The 12,182-nt window shown below is 39.1% G+C and overlaps 1 protein-coding gene across 2 annotated transcripts in view; it reads right to left on the bottom strand.

The window, feature by feature from the left end:
- Babam2 (BRISC and BRCA1 A complex member 2) overlaps nucleotides 1-12,182 on the bottom strand; it is a 401,118-nt gene that overhangs the window by 76,780 nt on the left and 312,156 nt on the right. For both annotated transcript variants that reach the window (XM_048804615.1, XM_048804616.1), the window contains 3 exons: nucleotides 7,645-7,744; nucleotides 4,289-4,359; nucleotides 917-999 (listed from right to left, as the gene is read on the bottom strand). In XM_048804615.1, the coding sequence (XP_048660572.1) occupies nucleotides 917-999; nucleotides 4,289-4,359; nucleotides 7,645-7,744 (254 nt within the window). The remainder of the gene's footprint in view (nucleotides 1-916; nucleotides 1,000-4,288; nucleotides 4,360-7,644; nucleotides 7,745-12,182) is intronic.

The raw sequence follows: 12,182 nt of genomic DNA on the forward strand, positions 1-12,182 counted from the left end.
GGAGCTTCTTACTATCTGGTGGTGTGGAATCAGGTTAAAAAAAAAAAGGGGGAAGGATTTAGAAACTATTTTAATACAACATAACAACCACTTAAATCTGCCTCCTCTGTGGAAAAACACTGAGAAGTTATGCTGGGATTGTATTAAAATGCTGCCCAGCTTTAAGTTATGTTTTACTCATTATCACAGTTATAGACTTTTCACTTAGTAAGGATGGTAACCAAATAATCAAAGCAAGTAGGTTCTGAGTAATTCTGAAAGTTTTGAGACCTGCCACTAGAAAGATATTCTGAAATAGAAATCTGTCTAGTGCCAAGTACAATGGTGCATGCCTGTAACCCCAGCAACTTGGGAGGCTGAGGCAAGAGAATTGCCTTGGCAGATTAGGAAAACCCTCAGCAACTTATGAGACCCTGTCTCAAAATAAAAAAAGGGCAGTAGATGTAGCTCAGTGGTGAAGCACCATGGGGTTCTATCTTCAGTGCCATAAAAAAATAATATATAATAAAATAAAATGAAAAATAAGAAAGAAAGAAAAGGAAGAAGAAGAAGAAGAATAGAAAAGAAAGGAAATCTGTTTAGGGTAGGGCTTCTCCTACCTGGCAATATCCTCATTTTAGATTCAATAATTTTTGTTGAGTGGGACCATTCTATGCATTACAGGATGTTTAGCTGTATCAGAGACCTCTAGCCACTGAATACCAGTAATGATACTCCTCCCTAAGTCATGACTATCAAAAATGCTTCCAAAGATGTCCCCTGAAGGGTAAAATCACCCTAGTGATCATACCATTATGTACATATGCTAAAGTAAAAGGGACCAAGTCAGACACTGAAGGATCTCATACTGATTATTACATGTGATTTGGACATTTAAAAAAGTATGCGGAAATGCTGAGAGCAAAAGTATACTCACTGTGCACAAGAAAACAGAAATCTCTCCACATCAGCAGCAGAGTGAGTTTTGTAAAGCCTTCTGCATCGTACTCCACGACTCCTCTAAGTAACACAAACACACACAAAAACCCTCATAAAAATAAAGTATAGAAGAGACGGAGCCAAGTGAAGAATATCTTGGTGAGGTCAGGTTCTCTTAATCTTTTGTGGATTCCAGAGAATAGGATCATGGGAAAGGCATTGCCTTTAGGTTTAAGTCACAGCTTTTCTATTTACTGTTTGCTATAACATAAGCAAATCGCTTAACCTTTAGAATCTCAGTTTCCTCATCTGTAGAATGAGTATACTTATATTTGTAAACTTCATTACAGGGTTGTGAAAAACAAAACAAACCATAAAATGCAAATATTAGCTACTAAAGGGAAAAGTTGAGAAATCAGGTCAGCAATGACCTCATAATACCAAAATGTCACCATGCTATCTGTACAATGATCTTTAAAGTCTTACTTTCACTTGGGACTACACAGCAATGAACGATGACAATATTATTACGTTTGAGATCAGATATTACTTTTCTTCCAAAGTATGTGGAATCCTTTCTCTTGCCCTGCCCTCCCTCCCCAATGGACTCAAGATAGTAGCAATGTCAGATGGGAGAGTGGTGAGTGCAGGGGCCAGCAAAGTGCTGGTCTGTTGGCCCCATTTACTTCTTTCAAGAGCAGACTGTGCCAGGGGGTATCACTACTATAATGTGACAATATCAGCCACAATCTTTGAAAGGGAGTGATTCATCCTCCCAAGAAGATCTTTGTTGTCCTTAGAAATGCCCTTTCCCTGGCCAAATCAGTCCAATCAGACCATCAATATTGATGATCTCCCATAGGAAGAGATAGTTGTGTTGCTTGGAAAGGTAAAGGAACAAGGATCCTGAGGGCTAAGGGATTTGCTCAAAAGATGGCTGGTATATCACTCAGATGTGCCTGAAGTCAACTATTCTGTTGACCAGTTTTATTTTTCTTTATAAATTTATTTATAATTAACCCAATATTATAAAACTTATAACTAAACTTTTTAGATCCTGTACCCAAAGGCAAAAATAAGCACACATTTTTTTATTATGCTCACAATACAGTAACACAGTAGTACTTATTTATAATTTAGCACTAATTGTATATAAGTACGACTATATTATTGTAATATGTGCATAAAACATACACAAACATGTACATTAAAAAAGAATGATATTTTGGGGCTGGGGATGTGGCTCAAGCGGTAGCGCGCTTGCCTGGCATGCGTGTGGCCCGGGTTCGATCCTCAGCACCACATACAAGCAAAGATGTTGTGTCCGCCGAGAACTAAAAAATAAATATTAAAAAAAAAGAATGATATTTTAAAACAAATACATATCATAATTTTCTTGTACCCCAGGAAAGTTGTGTCCTTTGGAGGGCACTGTGCTAGCTTCTACCATTTTCAATTATATATACTAAAGATAATCTTACTCAAAAATTAGAAGATCAAAGGTATCATTTCGTAGTCACTGTATCAAAAATACTTCCTCAAAATGTTGATAAATAAAACAGAAAAAAAATCTCAATTATTAGAGAGTCATGTAAAAGACAGTCATTTTGCTTGGATACTGACATTTCTGTTTTGGAGTAAGGAAAATTCCATAATGGATAATAAGAAAATTGCTTAACATTGTTTTGGGGAGTCAGACATTTTGCTTTAACTGTGCCAGTTTGAAAATGATACCCCAGGGAGCTGCCAGCCTTATTCTTGGTTTCCTTCTCTCTTACCTATTCCCAAGTTCCTAATTTCTTCTATTATTTAAAATTTAAATTTTGTTACTATATGTGTGTGTGTGTGCGCATACGTGTGTGCATGTGTGTGTGTGTGCATATGTGTGTGCATGTGTGTGTATAAAATTTATCCAACTTCTCTGGAATAAGGCTGGGTATAATGAGACCATTAAAATCCTTAGTGCTCAGTTCCACCCAATGGGCAGAAAGCTCTATCTCTTCAGACCCGAGGGAAAGGCACTGCCTCTTCCATGGAGCTGAACCTCAGCAGAAGCTTGATAAGGCGCCAACAGCATAAAAGTAAATAGGGCCACAGAGTATCATGGCCTCTGGCAGAGGAGGAAAGGGCAGACACATGGGACAGCGGCAGCAGGAGGTACCACTGTCCCTACAGTCACATACTTTTCCCTTTTCCCACATGGTACCTTCTTCCAACTCACTTTTCTTTTTTGGTTCCAGGAATTGAACTCAGGGGCACTCAACCACTGAACCATATCCCCAGCTCTATTTTGTATTTTATTTAGAGAAAGGGTCTCACTGAGTTGCTAAGCCATTGCTGAGTCTGGCTTTGAACTCATGATCCTCCTGTTTCAGCCTCCTGAGCTTCTGGGATCACAACAGTGCACCACTGTGCCTGGCCTTCCAACTCACTTTTGTGTCTAGTGTTAGATATTTATTTATTTATTTATTTGTTTATTTTAGTTGTAGGTGGATACAATTTTTTCTTTTTTTAATGTGGTGCTGAGGATTGAACCCAGTGCCTCATGCATGCTAGGGGAGCACTCTACCACTGAGCCATAACCCCAGCCCATAGTGTTAGATTTTCTTTGCAAATCTGTGTGGCACCATTGGCAGTATTGTCCTTTCAGTTTCTGCCCGGCTTCCCCTCTTCTAGGTGTGTGACTTCTATCAGGTTACTGAACTTCCAACAGATTCACAGATGTGTCAAAAATGCCTGCCTGGTTCACTTCATGGGTACTGTGAGAAGACAGAGGTGAAAGCGCAGTATGAACTACAAAAAGCTGTACAAGAAGCAGTATTACTACCATCACTGCTGAAGGTACTATTACCATTATTACTGCGGATCTTGCTTCAGGCACTACTACCATTATTACTGCAGGCATTATTACCATTATTATTATAAGCACTATTAACATTAGTACTGCAGGTTTTGCTACCATTATTAATTCAGGCATTAACACCATTATTACTATAGGGTTTACTTCCATTATTACTGCAGGCATCACTACCATTATTGCTACAGACAGTACTACCATTATTACTGCTGGTTTTGCTCCCATTATTACTGTAGGCAGTACTACCATTATTGCTTATTGCTGGGGTAGGGGGCAGACATGCTGCTGCGAGGGTGGGGGAGATATCTGATTCTATTATTTGCTAAAGAATGCTTTAAAAAATGTCACCCCAGGAACTTTAGTGTAAACAACATGCCAAAAAGAATCAAAATGGCATTGCAAAGATCTCATATGTAATAATTAAATGCTATTTTCTTAATCAAGTCTCCATAGTAGACTCATGAGCAAGTGAGGGCATGGTTGGTACATGGGTTTAAACAGAGCAGAACTTACGTGCCGAAGTGACTGAGGAAAGCAGCAATGTACTCTCTTCTTTTGTGATATCCTTGAATCACATACTGCACCTGGAATAGGATCCCAAAGCTGAGAATTAGCACAGAAAAAATTTTAATGCTTTATTATGAAAAATTTCAAAGATTCCTATCCATACTCGACAACTATGAATATTTTGCCTAGTTGCTTTATCCAAGGATCTACCTACCTATCAACCTATCAATCAATCTTGCTGAAACATTTCAAAGGAAATTAGAGACATCATGACAGTTCACCCCTAAATACTTCAGTATGTAACCCCCAAACTAAGATATTCTTCTACATAATCATAATACCATTATCATATCTAACAAATTTAGCAGTCATTTCCTGATATCATCTAGTTCCCTGTCCATTTTCAGAATTTCCCAACTATTCCCAAAACATTTTTTAAAAAGCAGTGTACAACCCAAGGATGAGATATTTAATGTTTTAATGTCTTCAAGTCTTTTAATCAAGAATAATAGCATCTCCTCAAGTATGTGTACATGTCTGTGTGTGTCCATGTGTGCACACACAAGACACTGACTTTTCAAAGAAACTGGATTAGCTGCCTAGAAAATGTCTCAATTCTCTTAACTGCTTCCTTTCTTTTTCCTTTACCTTATGTATTTCCTATAAATTGAAATTTAAAGCTAGGAGTGTGATTAGACTCAGGTTAAACATTTTTGGAAAGAAAGTTTCATAGGTAAAATGGGGCATCAATGGATCACTTGATTAAGATGACAGCCAGATCACGCCACTGTAGAGGGCTTTTGCCCTGTCACAGTGAGTATCAACCATAATATATCCCCCACCCCAGGTGACCACCTAATACATCATCATCATCAAACATTCACTGAATGGTTTTGGTATCTGTTGGGAGATTTTTATTTGAATCAATTTTTTTCATAATGACCTGCAAAATGGTGATTTTTGAACTTTATCATTCCCTTTGCATTTATAAGCTGATGTTCTCAGCAAAGAAGCCCTTTTTCTCACTAATTTGGGGTGGGTTTTTTTTTCTCTCTCTCTCTTTTTTTTTTTTTTTTTTGGTTATCTTGAACTCCTACTGAAAAGGCAATATAATGCTTTATTCTTTCTTTTTAAAATCCTTTAGATTTTAAATTGAAATAAGTGTTCAGAATAAGACATATTACAATAGGAGATTTTATTTTGCCTTTTTATATTTCCTTGTTATCATCAAATGACAGTTTCTATTTAAAAAATGTGAACTCGTTAAGCTAGGTAGTTGAAAGTCAGTCATTTATGCACCAGCCTCCAACATGAAAATATGTTTTTTGTAATGTCTTCATAATGGTAGAAAGAAACAGTGGGAAAGTGAGACCCCCAAAATTGTTTATACTGGCTATAGCCAAACAGCATTTCCTTGGCTAATGAAAGCTCAAGATAAAGTGCTTGGAATAACCTTGACACAATTGGTACTGATAGGCATGCTGCACCCTTTAAAAGTAAAACAATTCTATTTATACAATAGGGGTTTTATGTCAATTTATAAAAACAGTGCTTACTTTGCAGGCTTAATGCAGGATCAGAAATGTTATTTTCGGAAAAGAAAAACAGATGATAAGTTTGCTTAAGTGGCTTTGTTTAAAAAGGGGATGAAAACAGTTCTGTGTACTTGGTTTTAAAAACAGAAAACCATTTTAACAGAAACCCACAACAAAACTGGCTACAAAGATAGATTCCAATGTAATTATGGAAATTCATTTGAAGAGATTGTTCCTAAAAGCAGCCCATACTGTCCTCGTTTGGAGCAAACAGAAGAACACCAATTTCAAAAGACAAGTAAAATTAATGAAAGGGAAACAGATAAGAAAAACTGACTGATTCTTATATTTCTGGGAAAATGATAAAAAATTTTTTGAGGAAAATATATGACTAGAAATTAATCTCAATTGGAGAGCTTTAAAAAGGCTTTTCTTCTCAGTTCTGGAAGACCCAATTTGCATTTTTCTCTATAATTCTGGGACACAGATTGGAAAGCAGTGCAAAGCCCAGAATGTAAATAAGAATCCTGCCCTCCCCTCAGTCCTGCAGGGGGGCAGCAGCTAGGGGAATTTGGTCTCATGAGAAGCCACCGCTCCAAGACAGTTGAATGCCCTGGAATCTGGGCCAGGCCCACAGACTGCAAAGTTGCCAGATTTTAGTTTCTCTGACATTTGAAAAATAATATGGAAGCCTCTGAAATATTATTGTTCTTTTAAAGTCTTTTCTATATAGAGAAGAACAATGTTTTGAACCAGGAGAGACAAACAAACAAAAGATCTCTTTCCAAGCTAATATACACAAGTCAACAGGAGTAAAGAAAAGAGCACTTTGCAGAGGCTCCAGAGGGTGAGGTAGGAGGATCACAAGTTCAAAACCAGCCTCAGCATCTTATCGAGGCTCTCATCAACTTAGCAAGACCCTGCCTCAAAATAAAAAATAAAAGGGCGGGGGAGTGGCTCAGTGGTTAAGCACCTCTGGGTTTAATCGTTTAATCCCTAGTACAAAAAAGAGAGAGAGGGAGAGAGGGAGGGGGGGAGAGAGAGAGAGAAGTACTTTGGCAATTAAATAAACTGAGTCACAATCCATGTGGGAGGGTAAAGAGAGAGTTGATTATGCATTAACACCTCTAGTTTTCAGCTAAATATGTTGATTGGACATTAACAAATATATTCTTATATTTTTTGGAAATAGTTGACTACCACCATTATGGTAAAATCATTTACTTGGCAATGTTATAGCTCATTAATGCACCTAAGATAAAGCTTTAGTGACATGCCTGTGTAGAAGACCAGCTGAACTGGAATCTTGCCCTGAGGAGGAAGAGTCTAGCAAACTGCTTCCAGACCTGACAGGAAGCACCAAGGACTGACTATTAAAAAGTGAGTTACCAAAAAAATCAGAAAGAAATGAAGGCAGTTTTAAAGAACTATTCTGATAGTAATTTTTGGCAAACATGCATAAATGTATGCATGCACCAGATAACTGGGAAATGAAGGGGTTCAAAAATTCAAAACCACAAGAAGATACAAGATATAGCAAAAACTTAGGGAATAAAGGAAATTCATGAAAAAGGTGACTTAAATTTCCAAGTGTGAGTTAAGGGATAAAGATAAGACTGGAATATGAGGTCAGCAGTCTTAGAAGTCAAAGAAATAGGACAAGAAACAGATGAACTGTAATTCAAAGTAGGAATGAAAGTGTCACATGGAAGACGAAACCAGGAAGGCAGTCTGAGGTGGGTGATACACGATGGTGCTGGGTCCGTGCTGGAGGAGTCACAGCTGGAGGAGTCACAGCTGGAGGAGACAGGGTACTTGCTTTTTTACCTTGTTGGTGAGCAGGTGGCATACTTGAGGAACATAATCGATAAGACATCCTCCTCCGGGAAAAGCTGGGATATGGAGAGCTGAGGAGCCTCCAAGTGCACTGAAAAGAAAAGAGTACAAGACATTGTTCTTAGGGCTCGAGCAACACAGGCAGGGACACTGCCAAGCAGACGTGGGTTCTTCAATCAAAGCCCAGCTGGCAACTGCTTTGAATCAATAATGATGGGAAATGAGCTTTACTTTACTATTAAATTTCTATATTACATTATGTGGCACATCATTAAAAACAACTGAGGGTCTTCTCACCCAACAGTACAAATTAGCAAATTTTGATTGGCCCAGGTAAACTGGCTTACCAATAGGTTATTGAAACATACTTTTAGACTTCTTTATGCCCAATTCATTGAAAATTATTCATGGAACAGCTGTACTATACTAAGATGAAGATATAACATAATATTATAAAAGTATATTAAAGTTCTCCAGCTTATAAGCTGTGTTATCTTGTTTTTAAAGGCATATAAGGAGAATGTATGGTCTAAACAAGGTATAGTCAACAATCATTGATCCAAATGCTAAAACACGATGATTCAGAAATAGTTTCCAGAATTTTCATGGAGCTGAAATTTTTTCAGTTTAAATTACCCAGCATATAATTATTAGAAGAAACTGTTCAGACCTTTATAGCTTGCATTTCTTTTACCACCTTTAATTTTTCCTTTTGCCCTCATTTGTTTTTCTTAATTTTATTTTAATATACATATTTCTATAAGTCCCTTAAAACCTCTCTGTAATATGGTGGGATGTTAAAAAAAAAAACTTTAAAATCCTTTAATTCTGTGATTACTCATTATCCAAGTCCCCACACTTACAAGGTTATAAATGGAAAACAAGCATGCCACAAGAACTGCCTAAAAAAATCATTCCTAAAGAGGTCAGGGCGGATTCGCTGAGTCTAGGGTTTGTGACACAGGGAACATGTCTAATTATTAAAAGGACTCCAGACCCATCCTACATTGAGTGGATTTCTGAAATTAATTTTTCTGGCAAAGATAAATTTTATGCTTTGTTTATGGGAATGAAAAATTCCAACAAGCAAAAGTCCAGGTACTGTGAGGAGTCGAAGTATTCGAGTGTAAATATTCAATACTGACTTTTTCTACTCAGATGATAACTAAAAGTGCAGCTCTTCTGACAACGGAGAGCACCATAAGACAGCATTTGCCTCAGTATGACATTAACGAATCATCTGCGCACTGCAACTGCACACAATCAGCAGCACTATCACTGCCTTTTGCTACTGTTGGAGTCGATGCTGCATGAGATGTAACCTAAACTCTGGGAAAATTCCCATGACTTCCTGTGAACCAGAGCCGTGTTTTTTGTCCTCTCTTTGCATGCAGGAAAGATGCAAGAAGGCACACATTTCAGTAGAAGGTTCTAATGATTCCATTAGGATGGAAAACTGACCAAGAAGAAGATTCTACAGGACAAAAATAATCAATCCATTATTTATACCTTGTGGCTATTCATTAAACATCCATATAACATAGACAATGCCAAGCTCCAGGCTGCTCATATCTTATTTACAGAACCAATCTTTCACATTACACTGTTCCAAAAAAGAAATAATTTGGGTGGTTCCTTGGAATTGACTGTAATGGGCTTTGACTTATATAACATATTATAGGGCAAGTCTTTAATCATTCACTGAATTGCACACCAGGAAGAAAACTAGTCTGTGGGTAATCCTCTGAACTTGAATCTCTCTGTTTCTCTCTCTGCTTGATTTGTGTCATTCTGAAAGACAGCCATGAGGCCAAAATTACCTAGAATGAAGGAAAGACGTAGAAGTACGAAGAAATCCCACCGCTTTGCTGCCAGGCCCCTGTTTCTGCTCCCTGCTCCAGTGATGACTAAGACCTTACCCTGGTACTCATTGCTCGATCTTATTATCTAACTTAATCCCCCGGCTACTCAATGAAGTGGGAATTACCATTATAATTTCACAGGTGAAGAAAAGGCCTGGAGAGCACAGGAATTGTCTCAGCTTCACACACCCAGTGAGTAATAGCACCAAGATGGGATCCCAACCTGCTGCCTGCTGCCAGGGTCCATGCTGTTTCTGATGAAATAGGTTGCCTCCTTGAGGGAGGGGGATTTTTATTTATTTAATTTTTTGGGGGGTGCTGGGAATGTTGTCCAGGGCTGTGTGCGAGTGCTGAGCTGGTTTAGGACAAAGGGTCCCTAGGGGCACTCAGACCAAGGCTAAGGCAGACCCTGAGGCACAGTTCATCTTTTCTGCAGTCATCTGCTCAGCAGCCAGGGGAGCTCTCCTCCTCCAGTTGTTCAAGCACCAGTATCCCCACCCCCACTGCCGCCCCACCCTCAACTATCAGATTCACTTGATCTTGGATGTGATGGGCCAACCACTCCAGCATGTCTACTTTGAGTGACTCAGCCAGTTATGCAGGGCAGGCCTCCTTGTGTGAAGCACTTCAGGACCCATGACAGACTATTTTAGGTGAGTTTATTTTTTAAAGGATGCTTATTTCACCCTTTGTTTAACTCAGTAGTTTCTTAGCTTGTAAGGGTACAAAACCTAGCATTCAGGGTCACACACTGATATGTGCTGCTGATTCATGTATAAATATCCGCCTCATGGGTAAATATTTAACAGGCTTGCTATAGCTCCAATGCTGCTCCAACCATACTGAATAAACAAAGTCAAGTGCCATGAAATAAAAGATCTATTATATTTTTAAAGGGTGGAAGGTGGAGGTAAGGTCTTGTGATCTCTAATTAGTTAATACTGATGAAGGGGGGGAAAAAAACCAGGCTGAGCATGTACAACAGAAAACTCATCTGTGCAGAGATTCCAGGGCTCACTGAGATGCCCCCAGGAATGCAGCTGGCAGGAGACCCAGGGCCTGACTAACTCTCTCCTGGCTGAGCCAGGGCTGGGGCGGGGTGAGGAGCAGATGAAAGGGATCACTTGGTGCTACTGCTTCTGATCTCTAGAGCGGGGCAGGGAGCAGGCAGGGACAAAAAGGTGAGGAAAAGTAATCGGGGTGTCAAGGGTTTTAGGTTGAACTTGGGAGGAGAAAAGGGTGAAGAGGGCTGTTTTGATAGAAAGTGCCTTCTATGATTTCATGGACTAATGTGAACCATGAAATGAGTTAATAATTCTTAGAAATGAAAGTAATCTGTGGATATGAATAAGGATAAGGATAAAGTCAGTTTGAAAAGCTTTTCCACCAATGGAGTTAATTAATTAGACCAAAGGGTAACCAGAAAAGCACTTCCAGCTCTGCCTTATGGGCTCTAAAGGATAAACATTAAGAACTATCTCCGTGGAAGGTATTAATATATTCTTTTCCATGCAGATGAAGTTAACAGAGACCTTTATGAACTTGGTTCTGTCTGCAAATATCGAAGTCTTGACTTGGCGGCAGCATGACGGTGTGAAGGAATCATTTTTGAGTACTGCAACATGGAAAAATGAGGGGAGACAGGCTGTCTGAAAGTCTGACTTGGGTCAATGGGTTTGATTTTGACCATCGCGAAAGAGCAACTCCCCAAATAAAATAAGCAAAACATAATTGTGACTGGAGAAGACCAGAGGGCTAGAGATTCTCCATCATCATTCCTACTTCTGTCAAGTTTTGTCTCATTAGTTCTACTCAACTTTCTCACCAGTGCAGCTGAGGATAATACTACTTGCAAAAAAGAAAATACCAATCCCTTAAAGCATTGAAAGAGGGTCAGAATAATGATGAGAATTACACTGATACAGAGATGACACCAAGCACTTGAAAAGAAACTTTATTCTAGAATGCCTCTGGTTTGAGTCTAAGGGTCATGACAAGGTACTTTCAGAGACACCTGGGTCAGCCTTAGTGCCCTGCTCTTTCCCTTGACTTACGTTCTAAGGGTCAGAAAGTTGGCCTGGCTCCTCTACCACAGCATGATTCAGGGGAGTGTAAGAGGCTGAGGCATGGAAATGGGGAACTTCAAGGTGGTAAATATACCCAAGCTGCCTCTAGCCCCCAAGCTAAGGGAAAGGCCAGAGGAAGGTGCAAGGCCTTCACTCCAATCAAAAAACATCCACTGTGTGCCCAGCTCTGTTTAAGGACTCAAGTTTCCCATTCTGACTATGTGACTAGGACTCCACTGTCAAGTCCCTTCAAGGTAGACAAATGCCAGGGACCTCAAGAATCTGGGGCACTGTATGATATAAGAGTATGTTTCCTGGGGGCCTGCCGGGAGAGCCACCGCAATAAAACAAGTCCCTATTATTTACTGAGTACCTACTTTGGCCAGGTGCTCTACTAGGTATTCATAATCTCTAAATCATATGACAATCCTATTCAGTAGATCTAATTACCCCAATTTATAGATGAGGAAACTTAAGTTCTAACAGTTCAAGTGTCTTGTCCAAGATAACCTAATAAATAAGTTTCAGAGATGGGCTTGAACTTAGATCTTTCTGGTTCCAAAGCCTGTGTCCTTTTTTCATTAGGAATTCTTTCACAGAA

Source organism: Marmota marmota, unplaced genomic scaffold (genome assembly GCF_001458135.2).
Source record: "Marmota marmota marmota unplaced genomic scaffold, marMar, whole genome shotgun sequence".
Lineage (NCBI taxonomy): Eukaryota > Metazoa > Chordata > Mammalia > Rodentia > Sciuridae > Marmota > Marmota marmota.